Source organism: Electrophorus electricus, chromosome 9 (assembly GCF_013358815.1).
Source record: "Electrophorus electricus isolate fEleEle1 chromosome 9, fEleEle1.pri, whole genome shotgun sequence".
Taxonomy (NCBI): domain Eukaryota; kingdom Metazoa; phylum Chordata; class Actinopteri; order Gymnotiformes; family Gymnotidae; genus Electrophorus; species Electrophorus electricus.
In genome coordinates this window covers 6,307,666-6,331,136 of record NC_049543.1, presented here as the reverse complement: position 1 = coordinate 6,331,136, position 23,471 = coordinate 6,307,666, and the positions used below count along the sequence as shown (strand labels likewise).

The following is a 23,471-nucleotide window of genomic DNA, read 5'->3' as shown; positions in this document are numbered from 1 at the left end:
TATTTTTGTAGCCTCTTCCTATCTTGTGCATGTCTAATTTTTTTGTGAGGTTTAAAACATGTTTTTTTAATCAAAAAAAGAAAAGTTAGAGAGTGGGAGGACTTGTGTTTATTAATGTCAGATTTAAGTTACCAGTGTTATATAAACATTGACACAGCTACTTTAAAAGATTGACTGAATTAGCACTACTATGTTGTTTTGCCTTTACTTACTACCCTAGTTTTAATAGGAAAATAATTTTGTGGGTAATGAATATATTGTCTCACTGTTAGAGCTTAGACTTATTCTGTTTAGTCCTTGGGACAATTTCTAGCCATGGCATCTTTTTGTACAAAAAAGCCATCTACTCCACACAGCAAATTCTATGGATCGCCAGTAAAACACATCACCATACAATGAAGGCAACCAAGTAATTTATTTCACAAATATAATTTTTCAATTTTATACAAACGCCCAGAAGAATTAAGGAATAAAAACACACATACAAGTAGTCTGCTCTTGTCCTACAAAACACTATGCTGTGTAAGCCCCACCCTCCCCAGCACAATCACTCTGGGTGTTTCCCCTCAGCCTAAACCTCACCCACTATGATGATTTCTCACCCCCACACAGCAAACTACATTTACCTCTCCTCTCACAAGTCCACCATCAAGAAAGCTTCCTCTGATCCGTAACAATATCTCAGCCTTTGAAGCATCAACCAATATGATATAACCACAATTTATCCTAGTAAACATATTATAGGATTGACAAGAATGATTTTTGTCATGTTGTAAAAGAAGGTAGAGTGCATTTATTTGTATGTTACATGATGACCACGAAGTTTTTGGGCTTACAAAAACAGAATGAGAACCTTCATTTTTAATAGAATTTTAAAATTGATTTGAAAACATATTAATTGTCTCTTCATTATTATTCATAATGTGTTCATTCTGCTTTGTCTGAGATGACATCCAGGCTGGTAAAATTGCCACAAGCATGAGCTCTGTGTTGGTGGTTCGGCACAGCCCCCTCCTCCTAGACTTCTCCCCATTTCAGCGTGATGTCCTGTTGGTGATTGACTGTATATGCGTGGGTGGTTGTGTGTTCCCTCATTACCATGCCCTGTCTAGTTAGTTACTCATCTGTTTCACCTGTTGCTTGTCACAGCCTTTGTTAAGGTGTGCATTTAAGTCTGTGTGTTGTCATCAGTTTGGTTTAGTGTTTGTTCTTGTTCTTTGTGTTTTGTTTTGGTTTTGTTCCTGTTGTTTAATAAATACATTTTTTTTCATGGAGAATTTCCTCGGCAACCCACGTCCTCATCATGTGTCATCGTTACATTGTTGGGTTTTAGGGTAAAACAAAGAGGTCCACACCATAATATGGTATGTGCCAAATAGCACCTTGGTGATAAACAGCACTAGCTGTCACAAATATTTTGTTGTTTATGGTTACTTTGATGGATACTGGAACAATGAACATCCGGGAATCAGTCAGTTTTGTTCTACACAAGTCAGAATAAGCACTTAAGGGCTACAGGAAGATGGACCTGACTGAAGATGAACATGACTGTGGGTTAAAACGATGTGGAGATCACAAAACCATCTGTGCTGCTAGCAACAGTCCCCTTCCTGTCTCTAGAAAGGAACTCGGCCTCGATTTCAAGAAATGTCTTGTTTTTGGTTTCGGGAACAACAAAGAAGATGAATGTTGCCACAAGGCAGCAGACAACCAGAAACACAAGGAAGCAGTACTGTGTAAGTCCATTCTGAAAAAGAGTAAGGGAAAGAAATAGTGTTTGTTCAAACATGCCTACATTTACCATCAAATCAATTAGATGTATGTGACTGTCATTATAGAAACTAACCACTTTGAATGGGAGCAATATTACTGTCAGCCCACTTAGCAGAATATACCTCAAGCGTTATGCCATTTGAGAACAAATGCCTGATTTACTCTTAGTTTGTCAGCTCCTATCTAGTCCCATTTTAATCTAGATAATAGTATCTGACAAGCAGTGGCTGGTATCAGGAACTATTGGTGATGCTTATGTTTCTGCCAAAGTTCTTCACAAACTAGCATTTTCAGATAGTTGCAGGGAAGAGGTGTAGGTTTACTAAAGTTTACTAAAGACAACCATTCAGAACATTAGTACTGTCTGGAACTACCCGATGAAACAACATTCAGTTCTTCCAGACAGCTCTGATCGATTGCACAGACAATATAATAAGTGGATGAATAGAAATATCCTTACACTTAATGGACAAAGAAAAACTTGGGAAAAATGCTAATAGAGATCAAATTCTGAGACAATTATGAATGCTTATTTTGCACTTTTTATAGGTATCAGCATTGATTCCTGTATTTCAGCAGTGTTCTAGTTCCATGGTATCTTGAACTCTAACCTACTGTATTGACTAGGACACTAGAGTAGATGACAAAGCACTTTGGTAAGTTGCTCCTGATAAGCGCGTCAGCTAAATGCCGAAAATGTAAATCATTGCATTGGTTTCCAGTCTCATATATTTTTTAATTCATGATTTTTTACTATTTTAAATATTTAGTATTTTTTCAATCTTTTTTGTCTTTGAGCTGCATTTATATATGAAACGAGCTATAAAAACAAAAATTATTATTATTATTATTATTATTATTATACAACCAATGGCCATCTTGCAAAACCAGGCTTGCCTAGTCTTTACTTTGGAAATGTAGAAATGTAGAAATGTACCACTATGAAGGGGAACACCATCCCTATGAAAAAGAAACTGAGCCAATTCACTGATCCGGCAATCATATACGCAGCAGGTCGAGTCATCTGGGTGAACAGCTCTGTGATCAAAGCATTAGTTACACCACCTGTAGAAAAGAAACATAGGCTTAGCCCAAAATATGTTTGTCTAGTGGAAAACTGTTTATATAATACATATTAAACTGTAATTCACATGTGAGCTAAAACTCATCAAATTAGTATCCAAATCAATATTTTGCATTTATCCTGTGACTTATTCATGGCCTGATTCATTCATTCATTTCTTCATTGGATTACCTGGTCCTAGGCCAAAGCTGAGGATGAAGGCAAAAACACACACCATGCTGAGATAGGGCATCCAGGAACTAGAATCCTAGGAGAGAGAGAATCAGCATTTTGGTTTTTTTAAATAATATTTGTTTTTTATGTTATATTATGTGGACCTTTTTATTTTGAGTTTAAAATATCAAAGTGTTTTACAAAGCAAAGTATAAACAAAGTTTGCATGTTACAAATTAATAAATGAAATAAAATGACTACAAAATGGAAAATATAAAAGAAGATAAAATAAAAGGAAATGAGCAACTGCAGGTAAGGCTAAACAAATAAGTTTCCTAAACATGATAATCTGCCAGTAGGCACTGCTTCATACTTTGAGCCTCTGGTGTTCTCACCAATTCCCTTCTAAGCAAAGACTCAAAACATCACCCACTGACAGATAGCAGTTCACAAAGATTCCAAGACCAGACAGACTAACCTAAATGTTCCCTGGATGGACTACAAGAAAGCAGATGACTCAATGCCACACACTTGGATACTCAAATGCCTAGCCCAGTGTAACATCATTAAGACCACATGGGCCTTCATACAGGATTCAGTGGCAACCGGAAGACAACAATAGAAGCCAACTTGAAGACAATTGCCCAGGTCACCATAAAGTGTGGTATATACCAAGGAGATGCACTGTCCCCACTGTTGTTCTACATGGGCCCAAATCCTCGCAGCCAGATCAGATGTAGGTAGAGATTCAAATTCTGGAGAGGAACTCCAGAATCAGCCACTTCCTGCACATGGATGACATCAAGGTGGAAAGGGACATTGACTCACTGATCCACCATCTACAGTAAGGACATTGGAATGTCATTTGAGCTGGAAAAGTGTGGTCAGCTAAAAGTGAAATGAGGAAAACTGATCAGGAGTGGGAACTGAACATCCTCAAGACTATATTACAGACCTGGAGAACAGGAACAATCAAACAGGAGCTATGAGGCAGAATCCAGAAGGACAGCAACATGCAAGTAGCTCATTACAGTAAGGCAGGTCCTCAGTAGTCAGTTGAGGGAAACAATAAGATTAAAGCCATAATCACGTATGCCATGTCATCAAATACTCACCTGGCCAAGAGAACTGGAAGCTGCTGACATCAAGACCAGAAAACTCATCATTATGCATGAGGCACTCCAGCCAAGATCTGACATTAAAGGGCTGTATACCAGCCAGTGACAAGATGGGGGACGTGGTGACCAAGGAAGCAGAAGGGGTGATATGGCAGGTTAGACCCCTCCATGAAATGTACCATGGACAGATAGCAGAAGTGGCCAACATAAGGCAATCCCACCAATGGCTGGAAAAGACAGGACTGAATCATGGCAGCACAAGATCAAGCACTAAGAATTAGGTCTATCAAAGTGAGGTGTATCACAGCAGAGAAGACCCAAGATGCAGACTGTGCAAAGAGGCCTCAGAGACAATCTAGCACCTAGTTGCAGGATGCAAGATCATCAAATCTTGCCTTCATAAGCTTCTCAAAGCAAAAAGCACTTTGCTTGCATAGCTGATGAATGACCTCTGTTTGAAATGTCCTGTTTCTCTGGAAACCTTTTGTACTTCATTGCAATTTTGACTACTTGTATACTTATACTTATTCCATATTCTGCTGAAGTGCACACACAGCTTATGTGATCATGCAATTATATGTAAGGAGGATTTACATTAGCTGTTTTTACTTGGGTGATAACTCTTGCTCTCTCCACGCTGTTTGCTCATTGCATTGCTAAGGCTGAACTAGCATCCTAAGTTTTGTTTCAGACCTGGTTTCATCATAGGTAACTTCTGCAGTACTTTAGAAGAGGACACAGAAAGCAAGGCTGGTAGTTTTCGTAGTTTTGATGAGATAAGGGAGAGCGAAGAGAGCGAATGTTTAAGAGTCACCGTTCGCTACTGAGATATATATATATATATATATATATATATATATATATATATATATATATATATATATATATATAAAATGTTACACACACACCGATCACACATAATATCAAAACTATAATTAATATTGCATAGTACTCCACAAGACCTCAGAAGGTGTCCTATGGTGTCGGGCAGTGTGTTGTTTTAGAAATGTTCTGACCCAGTCATCTAGCTATCACAATTCGGTCCTGTAGTAAAGTACACAGAGTTTCCAGAGAAACAGAATGTTTTGGACAGAGGTGATTCATCAGATGTGCAAGCATCAAGCGCGCACACACACACACACACACACACACACACACACACATATATATATATATATATATATATATATATATATATATATATATATATATATATATATATATATAAAAAAGAAGATTCCAGGTATCATTTAAAAATACAGTATTCCATGACAGAGATTTGAAGAAGTCTTTACCTGGAAGGTGAGGGTCACAGTAAAGCAGATGCAACACAGGGCCATGAGGAAGTATCCTCCGATTATAAGTGCACGCCTACCCAGCATCTCGATTAGCCCACACTGTAACACATCAGGCCAAAAGAACGGCATTCAAATTGCTTCACAAATGTTCAGCTGCCCTTCCTCATTGATAAGAAATAAATGTTCTATGTAAAAAAAAAAACATATTCAGGTCCAACTGCAATTGTGTCATTGACTTACACAAATAAGTGCCGTGATACATTCACATGCTCCAGTTCCCACGGTAGCATATGGAATCTGGTCAGCTGGAATTCCAGCCTGGGTGAACACATAGCCTGTGTAGAAATAAATCTGGCAGTAGGAAATATGCCAGTCACTAAGGGGTCTGAGGATTAACATTCACATCAAAAAGACAATCTGCAATGAACTGATACCGGATGCTACTTTGTGTGGTTTGCACGCTCAAGGCTGGGTGGAGGTGTGCATTTAGATCTGTGTGTGGTGTGTGTTCTCATGGCTGGATGGAGGTGCACATTCAAATGTGTGGTGTGTTCAGAGACTCGTACAGCGTTGATGCCATTTAATTGCTGTGCCATGTTGATGACGATGACAGTGAGGAGTTGCCAGCGGACGCTTCGGTCAGTAAACATCTCCCACGGCTTCTTGGGTCTAATCCCTGAGGCACTGAGCCTTTCTTTCTCTATATCCTCTCTCTCTCTGTGGTAGTCTTGTTCACCATGAAGCTGCTTAAGGGCTGAGAGAGGGAGAGAGAAATAACATATCCACGAGACAGACTTCAGAACATTCCTCATCTCACATGATTGTTCTTTGTTCATTATGCTCCAGTGCATCTGAAGATTTCAAATGAGACGTCTTAAATGAGGTGTGTTGGTTTAAATGAGAAATTCTGTTCTTTGTATTTTAATCTCACACATCCGTCCTGTCAGTTAATTATGCATTTATGTTTTAGGCTATAGAAGAAAAGAAATTCTCACTAAAAAACATTAACATGATCAAAGATAATTTATCCTGGAGCTACATTTTGCCTAATTCTGTATTTGTTTCTGTTCAGGTTGACGACATCCATCCATCTTTTTTCAACAAATTCATTGAATCATATGAAGAAGCACTGGTGTGTAGTCGGTGAGTGGTACCCAGGTTGCAGGCGAGGTCATTGGCACGGTCAATGAGCAGATAGCGTGGGCTCTCTGGGAACCAGGGCAGGAGGACAAGCTGCAGCAGGGCAGGAACACAGGTGCTGGAGAGGAGGACTGGCCAGTACTCATCCCTGCCTAGCAGCTCTCTGTTGTAGGTACACACACACACACACACACACACACACACACACACACACATATACATAAAGTCATACAACCATGGTCTTGCACACACAAACACACCCTCACACTCATATATATATATATATATATATATATATATATATATATATATATATATATATATATATATATATATATATATATACACACATGTATAAGCGCACACACATACACATGCTTTCGTACACAAACTCATAAAAAAACCCACTATCCATGTAAACATGGGTATGTTAATAAAAAGATGATCAAAGACACATATATACACACACACAAAAAAAAATCATTAGGATGTAAAGTCCTTCAGATTTTTAAAACTTTAAAACAATAGTATACACTGGTTATTATATTTGTTTGGCATTTCTACTGACTTCAGTCCAATCAATTGTCCCATGAGAATTCCCCCCGTAAGAAAAATGGAAGTGCTCATCCCCATGGCACCACGCAGAGGTCTGGGTGCTACCTCTCCCAGGTAAAGTGGCTGCACACAGATTCCAACACCTGCCAGTCAAAAGATTTGAGTCAGACATGTATATGAACAATGCTTTCACAGTTACTTGTGATTGTGCATATATTTCCCTTACATCTCATATATTGTTATTGAAATGACCAAGGTTATAAGATTAGTTTATAAGTTTAGTAAGAATCAAAGCTTCTGTATATCAAGCACTGTTGTGCCATATGTTCTGTAGTGTATATTTTATTAGCTTTTGTGGAATCGTGACCTAGCTGTTCAGTGTAAAGCCAGAGTTACCTGCATTTACACCTGACAGAAAGCGTCCGATGATAAGCAGCTCAAAGGCTCCAGCAAAATAGCTCAACCCCATCAGCAGAGCAGCCAGCAGAGCAAAGGTGTTGTTAACTAACAGAGCCCCTTTTCTGGCATAAGACAGAGATAATCAGAATGCAACACAAAGTCCCAAACTACGGGGTTCTCTACCTTCAATGTAAAGCCTCTTTTTAAATTTGTGCCAGTTTAACAAAATGAAATGATTGCCATTAGAATTAGTCAATCCACTGATGTAAAGGTTGATCTGCCATCATGGATGTTGACCTCACCTTCCAAATCTAATGGCCAGCATACCACCCACACTAGAGCCTACTAGACCACCGATGGTGAACCCGGACACAATGGAGGACCAGAGGAGCATGAGTAGCTGTGCAGAAATGTGGGTGTTGTAGCGGTCCAGCCAGGTCTGATTAATAAAAACCTGCACAGCCTGGTAATGTTGAGACAGACCAGAGGAAAGAAGCAGCAGATGGAACATGTATGTCATACTATTGTCAAACAATGTATATTTATAGTCAGAGTTAATAATGTTAACTATTCTAATAATGATATTTAACTAGTGTGGGTACGAGAGAGATTCATGCCAACCCCCTGGTCACAACTCCTGAGTGTGATAAAACACAGCTCCAGGTCCTCATGAAAGATTAGATTCATGTGACTGGACTGTTTGGCTAGGCTACTGTATCGCTCACATGTGCGCAGGAGTGCAACACAAGTGCTCAAAAACACTGCAATTCTTTTCTCTGAAAATTATAATCCACTCATGCATTCTGTATAAAATTCAATGATATTCAGATTTGATAATTATGTGGCCCAAAAGCAGAGTGCTTGTCACAGCATAAATGTAACAATTAGTTAATATGATAAGAAGAAACTGATATAACAATTACAATAAGGAATATAACAATAATTAGAATAAATTCATATAATAATTAGCTAAGATATTCCTTGCCTTAGTAGGAGCATTTATAATAGATATGTTGTATCCATACTGAAAGGTTCCTCCAATACATGCAGCTGCTACTGCCATGAGAAGTGTCTTACTGGGAACCTGTAAAAAAAATATACACAGCACACATGTGGATTCCATCAGTGTTCCTTTAGCCCTAATACCATCAGGTTAAGGAAGTCCATGAAGCAAGTTTGATTTGGTTTTTGTAGAGGAGCCAAAGGAACCGCCCATGTATGAGAACCTTAGCCAAGTCATGTGTCAGGTGACAACAAGAAAAAATGCCCACCATGCCCTACTCTGTAGGCAGTGTGTCAGAAACCATGACTGAAGCAGAAATGTTGAACATAGAACATGATTCAAGGCAAGTGGAGTCTATGAAAATACTTAACTTTAGTGTCTGAAGGATGTTCTTGTTAGGTGTTCTGTGCATACGGTGTTCTGCACATAAACTTCACATTTTCTCATTCACACACCGTTCTCTGCTTTTTTTCCCCTCCTTCAATAACAGTTGCTTTCACACACAGTTATCATTCACACTTTGTTCTGTCCTTTCCTCCTTCAATAATATTTGCATTTTAGTAGCAAGTTAGTCACACCATGTTCACATTCACAATCATGCTCTCACTCCATACTGCTTTTTGGAGTCCTCCCTGGACTATACACTTACTGTGGATTATACACTTAATGTGCCAATTTGACATATCATGCCTCATGTTAGATTATTAATGCAGTGTAGTTATGCTTTACTCTTAGCTCCCTTTCATTCTGCTCTGTTTGTTTTGAAACATTGCCACATTATGTCTTGTGTGTATTAATATACATAGGAGGTCACAATTCTGTGATTCACTGGACATACATGATAATATGAACATGATGAATTTTATGTAAAATTAGTTCTGTTAAACTAATTTACTCTTTATTTATTATATTTATTTACTTTATTGTATTATTGTTAAATTATTTATTTAAATTTGTTAGCCTACCTTTATTTGAAGTGTTTCATCTGGTTCTTTGGGGTCTTTAAGTAATGGCTGATACTCCGTACAGTACCCATTTTCTATTTTACGCATATTTCAAACTGGTTTTTACCCCTCTGTGATTTTTAAAAAGTCTTCTAGCGATGTTTAATATCGTCGAACTTCGCCTATGTGTAGGACACCGGACAGGATGCGCCACGGATATAACAGCAGATATTCAATCATTCACGACCCGTGCTCTCTGAACGCTAAAGGAATGACTTTTGAATTTGTTTGAGTAGTTTTTCCGCACTAGACAAAGAAGCATTGAGAAGCATCAGTGCATGTCAACTCTCTGAAACAATTAATGCGAAAATTCATTTCAAGCCCGTATGCTAAATTTGTTGCGTGGATCAAGCTATTCTCCAATCAAATTACAACAAGCTTACCTTCTTTGTCTGATCCTCATGTTCGTTCATTGTGAAATAGTTCAGCTGCCCAGTTGACCATGTGAATACTTGGTGAGCGAATGGTGTACTGAATGTAATCCGGAAGACTTGATTCCAAAGATCTTGTTATCGTACATCGCACTAAACACCATTCTGATTAATCAACAACAAGCAATAAACACTTTCAACGTCATATACCCTCATCGTTGTTGCTTTTTAAAAAGTAGTGAATCAGTTTACTCAGATGTTTTCGGGGGGAGGGGTTCCGTTACATTTTATTTGTAGTTGTATTTAGTTGATAGAGGCTTTATACAAGGCTTTCTCGTTTGCACTTATATATGTAAACGTTGGCAGCCCCTTCTAGTTCCCATAGAAATCTGTAGGAAGGAGTAAGCCTACTGTTGCTGATCACTATGGCACTGCCTGTTATGATGGTATTCAAGGATGCTCAGGTACAAACACCATCACTGACCACAGCTGAGGTTCATTCTGGTAAGGAAACGCACTGGCAGTCCTCTTCATTGTCTGCCTTGCGTCATGAATACAGCTCTCAACGCTGGGTGTTTGGTTCATCTGAAGACAAACTGCCACACCAAATGTCCACAAAGCTGCCATGTACACAGGGATAGAAGACATTTGGCTGCTGAGCTGTGCTTCTTGACTAGCCTAGCTATCTAGACGTTGCACCCTAAACAGGGCACCTAGGTAGGGTGCCTGGGTAGGGCGCATGGTTAGTATGAATGGGTAGGCTGTCTGGTAGGATACTCGAGGAGGACACCTAGGTCGGGCATCTCAGTAGAAAGGCATGTAGTAGTCTTTTGATGCAGCTAAACAGACAAAATTTCTTTGACATTTCTCCTCCATGTGCTTGGTTCACTGAAGTCAGCCAATTAAGTTTTGCAGTCACAAACAGTGGATTTGTGCACTGCAGGGGAGGTGGTGACCTCTTCACTGTGGACACTGAAGGAGATGAGATAGCACTCTTGGGAGAAGCATTTCTCTCAAGATAGAAATACCAATTCTTCCACAAACGGAAGTACAGTGAACTCATAGTAGACAACAGTATTGTCTAATAAGCTATTCGATATGGTGACTCTGACACTCCAAATCAAGCTTTTAAAAGAGCTATATTTAGCATTCTTGATAGAACTAGTATGGAGATGGAGTCAAGATTCTCTCAAAGAAATGTTGACTTAATGAGGGGCACATTATTTCTCCTCCAAGAATCAGCATACTTTCTTGACCACTCAGGTGTTTTGCTCATCATTTCTTGACCACTCATGGTGTTTTGCTCTGTGTCTATAAACACTTCAGGTGTTTACAGACACAGAGCAAAACACCATGAGCTTGTGCAAGGAAACTGCTGTGGAGAAAGTAATGTTGCTCAACAAACTGCCCAATTGATGCAGATTTTTCTGCAGTATGCAAATGCACTCAGGAGCACAAAGAGGGCTCCCCCATGCATGCCACGGTGTTCATTTAACGCTGAGTGGTATCAGTGATTTTTCTCCCTTATTCTGTTTTCTCTCCCTTCGCTCACAGATCAATGCTGCATTCAGTCATTCTCACACACGAAAAGACCATCACAAAAAAATCTGGATAAGAATCAGTTAGTTTCAGACTGGTCCTGTAATTATTTTCTATATACTGGAAACCTGCATCCTGGCTTCCCATAGAAATAATTGCACTAGACCCTTACTGTCATCATGTTATATGTGGTGATCCAAACATTTACTTAACATCATCTTAGAGCTAAACTCAGCATTCTGTTCGTAGCCTGTGTGATATAATTGCAACATTTCTTTATATATTTTCCATTCTAGCTTACTCACTTTTGGTTTCTTTTACCTTTAGTGATGTTTATGCAAGCTGGTTATGAACCGCGTACATTTTAGGAAACATGCCTGTCTACTATATGTATTATTACACCTCAGATTATGAAAATTAATACCTTTTTGATTTGGGACTTTATTATAAATCTCACCATTCTCATCCAGCACATCAATTACAAAACAAAACAATACAAAAAAACAAAACAAAACAAACAAAACATGTCCTTATCTTGGTATGATAAGGACATGTTTTGTTTGTTTTGGGTTTTTTTTGTATTGTATTGTATTTTGTATTGTTTTGTTTTGTTCATTAGTGTGTGTACTATTCTATATATTTAAATTACATTAGTGAAATAAAGTTACATTTAAAGGAAATTTGTGCAAATGATTTTGCAAAATTTCAAGCTTTACAGACACTTCTTCAAAAATGTGTCATATTCTTACTTATTTCTGGCGGCTACGCCAGCAACGCCTCTTCAAATTAAATGGTTACAACGACTTCTCTTATTGGTGGAACGCCAATGAGAAACGATTTCTTTAAAGGAAATGTTTATAGGAATATACCATAATTTCAACCACGTTATTTGTTGTTTTACCTTCCTTGTTAATACATCATAAATCCAATCAAATTTCCTAACTCAAAAACCCTACTTGTTCCGTCCGTTCGGCTCTACCCAATGAAAACACCGGATTGTACATCGCTACCCTCAGTACGTCACGAAAAAAACGCCCAATCACAGCATTTGTTAGTTACGTGTGTTTTTGCTTATATCCGATATGGCCGGTGAAAAAGCACTGAAAGTATACCTAGATCTTATGTCGCAACCATGTAGAGCTGTATTAATATTTCTTAAAACCAACAAGATACCTCATACTGTGGAAACAGTTGCGTTACGTAAAGGTGAGCAGTGACATAGTCTATGAATCAGAGAGCTTTATTATTATGTCTTAGCAAGAATGATTTTGCAAAACAGCTTGCATCGAAAGCTGTCAAAACTGTGCTGCTTTAATAAGAACGTTGTTAAACCAGGTTCAGCACGGTTAAATCTAGTTTTATCATATACATCGCTCGCTATAGATCCATCTATAATCTGAGAAAGGTTAACGTTAGCTAACTAGTCAGCCATGACCTGTTGGACCTTGCCCTATTTGTTGTTTTGCTCTTATAGCTTTACCTAACTTTACCAACTCTTGATGTAGCACAGCACAAGACTCCAGAGTTTACCAAGATGAATCCCATGCAGAAAGTTCCAGTGATGCAACACAATGGTTTTGTTCTCACTGAAAGGTAAGAACGGGAACAGCTGGCTTTGTATTAAAAAACTCATCACTTATTTTTTGGTCGAGCTAAACATACTTATTTGCTAAGGAAATCAAGTACAATTCTCATTACCTTATATATATATATATATATATATATATATATATATATATATATATATATATATAAAATTTATTTTATTTTATTTTTTTAAATTTTATTTACCTTACAGTGATGCCATATTGAAGTATCTAGCAACAAATTTCAATGTCCCAGAACACTGGTACCCAAGACACCCTGAGAGGAGAGCAAAAGTAGATGAGTATACAGCTTGGCATCACATGAACACACGTCTAGATGCCTCCAGAGTCTTCATCTATGAGGTATTTCTTTGACTGGGTGTCAGTTACTACATTCTACATTCTACATTACTACATTCTACATTACTACATTCATAATTCACAACTGCCTCCTGATATCTTTTTTTTTTAGTTGAAATGTCAGACGTTGATGGCAAATATAGCTTCAAGTACTATATTCCTAGGTGTACATTAAAACTGTACTGACTTGGCAGGTGTTAATGCCCCGTATGACGGGACAGCCCACTGAACCAGCAAAGCTGGAGAAAGCACTGAAGGAACTGGAGAAGACACTGGAGAAGCTGGAGTCCATGTTCCTGAGGAGACAGGCCTTCTTGTGTGGTGATGACATCACCCTGGCCGACCTGCTGGCCATCTGTGAGGTAATGCAGGTGAGTCAGTGGTCTGGGGGTTAAAGATGGGTACCTTCACCTGATAGCAACTGACGTGTGAGAAACATTGCAGTGTCTACTGGTTATGCGTGAATTAATTATAAATATGAAATGTCCCTTACCCTTGGACAAATCTTCATTATTTTCTGCCATTTTTTCTTTATTAAACTATTTGGAATCTTATGGGTACAAACATTCTTTGATAAACCCAAGAGGCCTAATGTATACAACTTTCTTCCACATAAACTAACAGCGCTTTAGACAAAGGCTTGGTGGGGAGGGTGGACAAGTCTGGTGTATATTAGCAAAAGCATAAAGGACTGAGCCATGACATGTTCTTTTCCACCTGCAGCATTTCAGCAATACTCACGGTAGTGTTGGTGCCGTTTCTTTCAGCCTCTTGGTGCTGGGAGGGATGTTCTAAAGGATCGGCCCCGGCTGCAGTGCTGGAGGAGCAGGGTGCAGTCTGCCCTCAAATGCTCGTTTGATGAAGCTCACAATGTTCTGTACCGGCTGAGGGATAAGGCCACAGCTAAGCTATGAGCCAAACGTCACCAGATGGTTCAGAGCTTTATGCAATGATCACCTCAATAATGATAGTATGAGAAGCACTGAGCGTTGAGCTTGTTCTAATAATTAAAATGACCATAACACTGTCAGGCCTAGTGAAACTGTGATTTTAAATTAACTTTGATTACTTGGTCTAGTGAATGTTTGAAAAAACCTACAGCTTAGTTTGGATTGGTACAGCTGTGTGATTGCTAGAATGCCAGTGGTTTTCTTGCTTTATGTGGCTACTTCTGCTCGATTCTTTCTTAACCGTAACCAGCACTTAGTTCTGAGAATTATATTGTTATTAAACTAACAACATCTTTACAAAGCAGAAGTCTTGTGTATCCTCTTTATTAACTTAGAACGTTTCAGTTTTCTGTTAGAATGGTTGATATGTGATAGTATGAATAAATAAAAGTGGTCTGGGGGGGGGGGAAGGTTTTTAAAAATGTAAAAATGTTTATTGAGTAGACAAATGTACAGCAGGTTATTTACAAATCTATACAAGAGCATTAGGCTGTTGAAGTTGCTTGGAGAACGTGTTCATGGTGCAGCGTCTTTACGAAGACGCTTCTTGGCAGCTGATGTCTCCCCTTCCTCTGCTTTCCGTTTACTTCTCTATGCCAACAAAACACACCAATAAAGGAATCAATAGCAGGTAGCCCAATCTGAAAAATTGTTTGTTTATTATCCTAGATTTTGTTAACAATTTAAGAATTAATGGTCAATTAAAATGGCTGTTAAAATGATTTACCAAGTGAAAATTCTGTTTATTTCAGTGCTTCCTGAAAACAATTCACCTACACGTGTTAATGTATGCTTGGTAAAATTATTCTAAAATAAACAGCCTTTATGTGAGTGTGAATAAATCGTTCCTGTTTTGAAGGAACGTGTGGAGCTGGTAGGTGTCTCACTCGGGGTGGCTCTGTGGTTGGCTCATTCACCGCACTGTCTGCTGTCTCTTCAGCCTAGCAGAACAGTGCAGTTATTGTTCCTTCAGTTTGATGCAAAAAATTAGTATGAAAATCACATTATGGCCAAATAACACCCCACATACAATCAGATCATAAATATACTTGGCAGTGGATTTGTCAGCCTTGTAATGTAGGTATTCCACAGATTAAAAAGATGCTACAGTGCAGAGCAATGTTGTCCCTTCATATTTTGAAAGAACATGAGCATACTGGGTTAATGTCTTACTCTGTTTGGCTTCTTGGGCTGCTCCGGGTACATCAGCTTGTGGGCAGTCTGTCTCATCTCGCTGTCCTGGCAGAAGACACACACACAGGCCTATTTGTGGAAACACTGCTGCTCTAGCTCAATAGCTCAATCCCATGTTTGCTCATCAATAGATGACAGGTTACGGACGTTTCCAACATGGTCAAAAGACAACAGCACATGATCAAAGCGGTTATCCCCAAGAATCCCTAGTTATTGGGACTGAGCATATCAGGCTTTCGCAGCACACACCCACCAACCACAGGACGTTTTTGGTACTTACATTAAGCCAAGGGTGTGCAAGAGCATCAGAAATGCTCAGCCTTATGGCGGGGTCAACTACAAGCAGCTTTTTAACTAAATCTTTTGCTAGAGAAAAGAAGAAAATAAATAAGCTTTTATTTTTATTTCCTTCTCATTGTAAAGCCCTTGGCTTTATATAAGTATGTATATATATATATATATATATATATATATATATATATATATATATATATATATAAGTATGTATATATATATATATATATATATATAAAATAATTACTTAATATATATTCTAATTCTAAATTAAATTAATGCTGAAAATATTGCAGCTAGACATCTAAATGCCGCTAATAAAAAAATCTCGAATTAATTAGTCTTTAAACAAATAACACAATATCAATTAAAAATATTAGTATATTAGAGTAGTTAATAGGCTTTTTGCTGCCTTTAGCATATTACCTTTAGATGAGACAGACTGCCACTGGGACTTAATAAAACGGTACTGCCCGCTTATAATCTGCTCTCTGACTGGAACAGTGCCTTCTGAATTGAAAGGTGGATACCCCCCCAAACTGGGAATGAAAGATTGAAGGTGTGTGATGGTGAGAGATTTTTAGAAGCACTTGATAATATTAGATTAGATTAGATTAGATTCCAGGTGAGTAACTACAGCATACTGTAGTAAAAGCTGTAGAGACTGAGAGCAATGACGTGAGGAAGCTCAAAGAAAAAGAACCGAGCCACACTCTCTGAACCTTAGAACCCTATGAAATAAACGTTATGATTTCATAGCGTTCATAATGTAAACTGCAGAACAGTTTCAGCACCTGGTCGAATATAGGCCATGATTGCTGTGGTTCTGAAGGCCAAAGAAGGTCCAATGTGCTACTAGATGGGTGTGTCTAATAAAGTGGCCATTCATATATACATATCTCAGTATTCTTAAAGTCTGGCCTTATGTTCTAGCATAAGGATTATTTACATGCAGACAGCAAAGTCATTTTAAAAGTAATTCTGGACAAGAGTGTCTGGTAAATGCATGCCATGTACATGAACACCAAGATTCCAGATTCATCACCAAGTACCACCCAGTTAAAAGCAACCACATCAGAGTGAAGCCCTGTCCCATCAGCGGAAGCGGATTTAATTACAAAAAATACTTTTAATAGGTGAATTAATAGGTAATAGGTAATTTAATAGGTAATAGGTAATTCACCAGATGAAGAGTAAGACCCCCAGACTCCAACTGTCCACAGCACTGGTGTAGCCCCCCGTAGCCGCAGCAGTGAAGACCTCAGGGGCCAGGTAAGTAGGAGTCCCGCACAGAGTCCTCATCAGAGACGACTGCTCCAGGATCTTAGACTGGTTAAAATCTGTGATCTGTGACATTAAAATGCATCATCTGTAACAATAATTTGATAATGCGTAATGTTGAAATCTGCAATCTGAAATCTGCAACAATACATTTGTAACTTATGATGTTAAAATCTCTATGATGTAATATGACAAATATAAATATGTTTATATTTACAGTAAGACACTAAGATCAGACTTCTCTTTGGTTCAGGGTGACCGGAAGAAGAAGTGGCAATAATTGATTTCTGCTTTTGCAGGTGTTGTGATAAAATTTTACTCCCCTGTAGGGTCTGACCCCTTCAGGTGTGCAAATACAACACACACTTTTCAGCATCACATGCCGTAATTTGCCATCCCTTCAACAAATCCTAGAACATTAACTGCAACAAAGCAGTGGTGTCAGTTAGCAGCCTACCCTACTATTGCTACTATGTATCAATATGAGGTGAATACATTTGAAGTCTGAAGAACTTAAATTTAGACCTCATTTGCCCAATGACTGACCTGCTATGAGAAGCATAAAGACGTTTCACTCCCACTAGAGCCACAATGCTGTCATTGATAATGACATGTCAACATATGTAACTTCAACATACAGTACATACAAAAGGATTCAGACCCCATTTTCCCCACATTCTGGTATTTTTAACACTTTTCTCAACAATCTACAATGACAAAGCAAAAACCTTTTTTTTTTTTTTTTAATGTTTGGTGAATTTATTAAAGCGAAATGTTTGATTTATATAATTATTCAGAGCCACAATTTAGAAGTGCAACACACCAGAACTATCAATGGTTGATGAAATACAATGACCGTAGACCTGCAAGATAAGCTTGTGTGAAGGCACAAGCCTGGGGAAGGATGCCTGAAGAGAGCCCATGAGCACAGTAGCGCCCCATCATCTGGCCACCCCGCCAAACTGACTAATTGTGGCCTTGGTGAGACTGGCAACCAAGAAACCAATAGTTATAATGAATAACATCCAGTTAACACTCATGCGTATATGAGAGGGTTGCCAGACGGAGGTCGTTGCTCACTAAAAAGCAAACTTTTCTAAAACTCATATCAAAATCGTTAAAAGCAAGATCCTCTGGTCTGAGGCAACTGAGACAAAACCGTTGGGTTACAATTCTCAGCAGCCTGTTCTGAGAAAACCAGGCACCTCATTAAGATCATCCCTACAGTCAACCATGGCAGTGGCAGCATCAGGCTATGGGAATGTTTTTCTCCAACAGGGAAAGGCACAGTAGTCAGAACAGAGGGAATGATGGACGCTGAAAAATAGAGAGATGAAGGCTTTACATTTCAGCTAGACAATGGCCCAAAGCGTACCAGCACGAAAAGCCACTAGAACATATCCAGGTACGACAAGCTTATAGGATCATTCCCAAGTGGAATATGGAATGTTTTTGCTTTGGCATTGTGGAATATTGTGTGCAAACTGGAAAAAAAAAAAAAAAAGTGTTGCTGTTTCACACTCAAAATGTGGAAAACTTGAAAGGTTCTGAAAACTATCCATGCACTGCAATTCTCACGAATGCATGCTACGTATTTTTAAAAAAAACAATAAAGCCTTGAAGAAAAAAAAAACCTCTAATGCATTCACCATTATTTAAATTTGATGCTGTTATGGTGTTTTCTGTGTGAGACAACTGAGTATTCAAAACTGCCAAAAGAAAGCAGCCGAAAACATGCAAGACTGAGAAGGCAGGCGATGCAGGTACGCTTTCTCAGGTAGGGATTCAGAGCAGTAGCCTGGAAAGGTGGAAATCAGCATACCAGCAGAACTCTTCAATAGTTTCACTATCTGAAAACTAAAAACAAATGTGTCACCTTTATCAGACACTCGTCATCATGAGAAGCCAGGAGCACATTCTCTGGTTTGAGGTCTCTGTGTATTATTCCATTTTCATGTAGATACTGGTCAAAAACAATCATATACAAACACAAATGAGATATTCATTCAAACACTGTAAAAAAAAAGGGTTGGGGCTTATGAAAAAAGCTGAGTCAGGGAATGAACTGAAATACAGCGCAGCTGCCCTTAAGTTTGACTGGAATGTGACACACAAATTGTGTACTGGTCCTAAACGCGCATGTGTAAATAATCACCAAAATCTTCCATCGTCATTCATGTTTAACAAATACTTTACGCTTGCAAGTTTGACCTTTAACTGGACTTTATTCTCCTGATATAATGCACGTGTTAACTTACTTTTACAGCTGTCAGCATCTGAAAGAAATAGAGTTTAGCTATTTGCTCCTTCAGCTGCTTTTGAAATTTAATCCTACTGAAGAGTTCCCCTCCCTCTATGCTGATGGGGGAGAGAGAAAGAGAGAGAAACTGAGGACATTAAAAGACTAAACTAAGCTTTTGAGAACAGCTTCTAAACACGCACACGCACATTCACATGCACACCCAGCTTTCAGAGTCTGTAGGTTGGTGTAATCAAGTTTGAAAGAGCGCATTATATATACACAAATACTCTATGGCTAAATATGCCACGGTATCTGGGTATCGTCTTCATAGCCGCTCTTGACATTCCTTCCAAACTTCATTAGTCATTCTATTATACAGGCAAAAGAAACTACGGAGAATCATCAACATTACTTACTATTCCAACACAATATAATAGGAGTCTTCATTTTGATAGAAGTCCTCTGTTTTGATTAAACATGGCTGCAGAGCAAACAAAAACAGGCAGCTATAAATCGCACTTTCATCCATGTTCAGAACCTACTGACTGCAATCACAAAAAAAAGGAAAATACAAAAAGACTTACATGATCAATTTTCTTTAATATTTCAATCTCTCGCTCAGCATTTCTTGTTGCAGTCTATGGGGGAAAAACAATACAAAAGATTTTAATCAGTATCATCTAAACACTTCTGTACAAAAATATATAATTTCATATGATGGCACAAAGAAGTGTTCCTCATACACCAATGGAAGGGAAGTCGTTCTTGTTTATTGTTTTCAAAGCCACCTTTTTGCACGTCTCTCTCTCGATGGCCAGCCGAACCTCGCCGCACACGCCCCTGTCAAGAAGTGGAGGTTCAGGGAGGAGAGAAGACAAGGTTTATCTATCATTCTGAAGGCCACACCAACCAGAAACCAACATATTGCAGCACTTAAAGCTTTCTAACTGACATTTTATTCTACATTCATATTTACAGAATTTGGCAGATGCTCTTATCCAGAGTGACTTACATAATTATTAGTATGACTGAACTGAACCCATGAACTCGGTGTTGCTAGCACCCTACTCTACCAGGTGAGTTTTGTTCCATTGTTCCTTTATAGAGATCATAAAATATTACAAGAAATTTCAGATTGAAACTTTAATATGTGCAAACATACGAGCCAATCTTCCGGGTGACGTGGTACTTTTCTCGAAATTCTTTCGGGAAATTAGGCTGCTCATCCTCAGTCATGTCAACGAACATGAAAACTGAAAAGATGAAATGATGACAACACACATGCAGGATAACATGGAACACCTGACAATGGCCAGCGAGGTGCCGTGATCCAGCGCTTTAGGCAGAACTCTTACCTTTGTGTTTCGGGTCAGCGAGTGAAACCACAGAGTTGTTGTTGAGAGGGATTCGCTTTCCTTTACCAACCTCTGTGTCATCAACCCATGTTCCATTCCCACTGAGGTCCTCTAGGCACACCAGATTTCCATCCTGAAAACACAGGGCTAAGGTCACAGATTCTGGATAGGTACAGGTGCGCGTGCGCATGGCTTTAGCCCACCCCTAAAATCTAATTCAACACACTACTCGCATATATCCCCCCACTCCCTCTCTGCTAACACTCCAAACACAAACCAGGGTTACCCCACATTCAAAACATACACACAGCTAAAGAACTATTTTTGAATTAAGCACCTACCTTAAAAATTTTGAAGTGTCTCTTGCTGTAAGTTCTATAACGTGGTGACTCCAGTACTATAGGGTCATTGAAACAGTAGTCACATCTGCTGTCTCTGCCAAAGTAGTACTGGTTTTCTACACAGTCTGTGAGAATGGAGATTGAAAATCACTTTAGAATCATTGCTTTATTCAGACTTATGTTACGTCTAATGTTATTAGGTACACATCCGCATGTGTTCAGTTAAAAACCTGTTAAGTGCGCCTGCAGTGTAAAGTCAATAAGACACCAGTTGTTTTTGTAGTATGCATGTAGCATTTGAAACAAGTAAAGGATTTAAAGCAGAGATTAGTGACTGCTTATTATTTTAAACTCCCTCCTGATATTGTGAGCCCTACTGTAAGTGGTAGTACACGACTAGGTTGTTATAGAGCAAAGAAAAAATGTAGTATACAATAGTAAACATATAGAAGTATACATAGTATACAATGTGAATTGTACTTACTGTAGTATACTATGTGAAGCATACTTACTGTAGTATACAATGTGAATCGTACAGTTACAATAGAGTAATATGAGCAGTGTACTTACTGAGCACATTAAAGCCCCTAATCAGAGGCACAATTCGCCCCCAGTATTTGAGTTCTGGTTCCACTGCCTCCTCAGGGATAGAGGAGAGCTCAGTGACAGGAACGGTGTCCACAGAGCTCAGGGTCCCCGAGCCAGAAGAGGACTGGCTGGTGGAGGTGGGGCCAGACGACGAGCTGGATCCAGGCTGGGACTGTGTCTGAGACTGAGAATGGGACTGGGACTGTGTCTGAGACTGAGACTGGGACTGCCTACTTGGTCCTGGCTCCTGAGACATAGTAGGCTGACAAACCATACACTGCAGGTTAATAACAATTCCGGAAATAGACTTGCCCTCACGGCTTTGAGATAATCAGTTCTAAATCCTAATCAACAACTTACTTTAAACTTTCAGCGTTGCTTGTTCTGACAAATCCAATTAATTCTGAGTTACGAAATCAGAATCGGGACGATTTCACCTTTGACTTTTTTTTTATTCCCTAGAAACAACGGCTGTTTTGAGTTAGAAACAAGCTTCCATATATATATATATATATATATATATATATAATATCTATCAATATAGCTGTTCCCTTAGGGGATGTTTAATCGGAAATTGAGGCAACGCTTCTAGTTACCGATATCGAAACAGCTTGTTAGCCACTGCTCCATCACTCTACCGATTTAACAATGCAAAGCAGTATGTATGTTAACAGAATTAACGAGCTAGTTAAATATTAAAAACATCTGGCTTAAGAAATCAAAACGAAATCGCGATAAGTAACAAAAGAAATTATATAGATACTAGCTAGATACTTAACTAGCTAAGTTCTTAATCAAAGCAACGTAAGTTAGGTAACTAATAATCGACAACTCATAGACCATAAAATCCACACTAACACTTGTTTTAATAAACGCGGTTAGCTAGCTATATAGTTAAGGTAGATGGCTAATGTTATTGGAATAAATTAAAATAGATTAAGATAGATAAGTCATTTTTACTGGACAGCCATCAATCGAAACAGTTAACCACCTAGAAGTTAGCTAGGTTAGCTAGCTGGCTAAATAAGTGCAAGGACATGACAAAAACGAAAGAGTAGAAACGCAATTAATGTGGCAATCTTATGCGTTTGTGGAAATCTATCAAAATGCATAACGTTACCGTGTTTGATCAAAGCACTGCAATGTTTTAAATAAATCTCTGCATGGACTGGAATCATTACACATGTATGAAATTGCCGGGAAACATCCCACACTCCCAGAAGACAACGTGCACTTCCCCAAGCGTCCCAAAGCCTATCAGAGACGACATAACTAGACTAAGCGGAATGCTGGGAAACGTAGTTTAAAATTACACGATGCGAAATGACTGCCAAAAACACGTTATCTTTTTAAAATATCTGTTTCTAGCAGCAGCAACATTTTCTTGGCTGTAACGTTGGCAACAGATTTGTGGAAGGAAATGTGGAATTAACTGCCAATATATAATTAGTTCTGCAGGTCTTATATGTCCAGGCCATGGATGGCTGTGGCGTTATTAGCGTTCAGAGTTTCAATTTTTCTTAACAATGTTACACCTTAGGCAGTTGTGCCACTCAGGATATATGGAAACACAATTTTAATGAGTTTGCATCTGTCTGGATTATACACAAATTACAATCTGGATCATCTAAGAGCCAAGGGGAGCTCTACAGTGGATCTGAAGGGGTTACTGCTATTTCTGTCAGTGATGTCAAAGATGCCTGCATTCAGTACTGTATGATATGTCCCCATACCTTTATGGGTGACAGAATATCATTTACATTCACAGTTTTATGTCTGTGTATATGGCAGAAGTGTGAGGAGAAAGGGAGAAAAGGGGCCATGCACATCTGCTGTGTCTGTG

The 23,471-nt window shown here is 38.7% G+C and overlaps 3 protein-coding genes across 5 annotated transcripts; 1 reads left to right on the top strand and 2 right to left on the bottom strand.

Annotated features, from left to right (window-relative positions):
• Positions 1–396: 396 nt before the first annotated feature.
• Positions 397–9,642, bottom strand: slc2a11b (solute carrier family 2 member 11b). Its single transcript, XM_027002892.2, has 12 exons — positions 9,489–9,642; positions 8,506–8,604; positions 7,823–7,983; positions 7,518–7,642; positions 7,135–7,264; positions 6,581–6,729; positions 5,993–6,180; positions 5,667–5,777; positions 5,424–5,525; positions 3,029–3,104; positions 2,711–2,838; positions 397–1,747 (listed from the first exon to the last, which is right to left on the bottom strand). Exons 1-12 carry the CDS (start codon positions 9,573–9,575, stop codon positions 1,556–1,558), a joined length of 1,548 nt encoding a protein of 515 aa, XP_026858693.2. The 5' UTR covers positions 9,576–9,642; the 3' UTR covers positions 397–1,555.
• Positions 9,643–12,506: 2,864 nt separating this feature from the next.
• Positions 12,507–14,640, top strand: gstt2 (glutathione S-transferase theta 2). Of its 2 annotated transcripts, none has more exons than XM_027002898.2 (5): positions 12,507–12,643; positions 12,943–13,030; positions 13,236–13,386; positions 13,578–13,745; positions 14,151–14,640. In XM_027002898.2, the coding sequence occupies exons 1-5, from the start codon at positions 12,520–12,522 to the stop codon at positions 14,295–14,297; spliced, it is 678 nt and encodes a 225-aa protein (XP_026858699.2). In that variant the 5' UTR covers positions 12,507–12,519; the 3' UTR covers positions 14,298–14,640. The 2 variants fall into 2 exon arrangements, with proteins under 2 accessions (XP_026858699.2, XP_026858698.2); XM_027002897.2 differs by having other exon boundaries at positions 13,578–13,754.
• chek2 (checkpoint kinase 2) lies at positions 14,386–22,850 on the bottom strand. 2 transcript variants are annotated; one of them, XM_027002896.2, is made up of 16 exons: positions 22,749–22,850; positions 21,611–21,890; positions 21,041–21,165; positions 20,700–20,832; positions 20,507–20,597; positions 20,088–20,184; positions 19,929–19,982; positions 19,761–19,825; positions 19,361–19,460; positions 18,979–19,065; positions 17,005–17,168; positions 16,248–16,360; positions 15,808–15,893; positions 15,507–15,572; positions 15,221–15,274; positions 14,386–14,924 (listed from the first exon to the last, which is right to left on the bottom strand). In XM_027002896.2, exons 2-16 carry the CDS (start codon positions 21,882–21,884, stop codon positions 14,850–14,852), a joined length of 1,584 nt encoding a protein of 527 aa, XP_026858697.2. In that variant the 5' UTR covers positions 21,885–21,890; positions 22,749–22,850; the 3' UTR covers positions 14,386–14,849. The 2 variants fall into 2 exon arrangements, with proteins under 2 accessions (XP_026858697.2, XP_035386046.1); XM_035530153.1 differs by lacking the exon at positions 15,808–15,893 and having other exon boundaries at positions 14,886–14,924.
• Between the last annotated feature and the right edge of the window lie 621 nt (positions 22,851–23,471).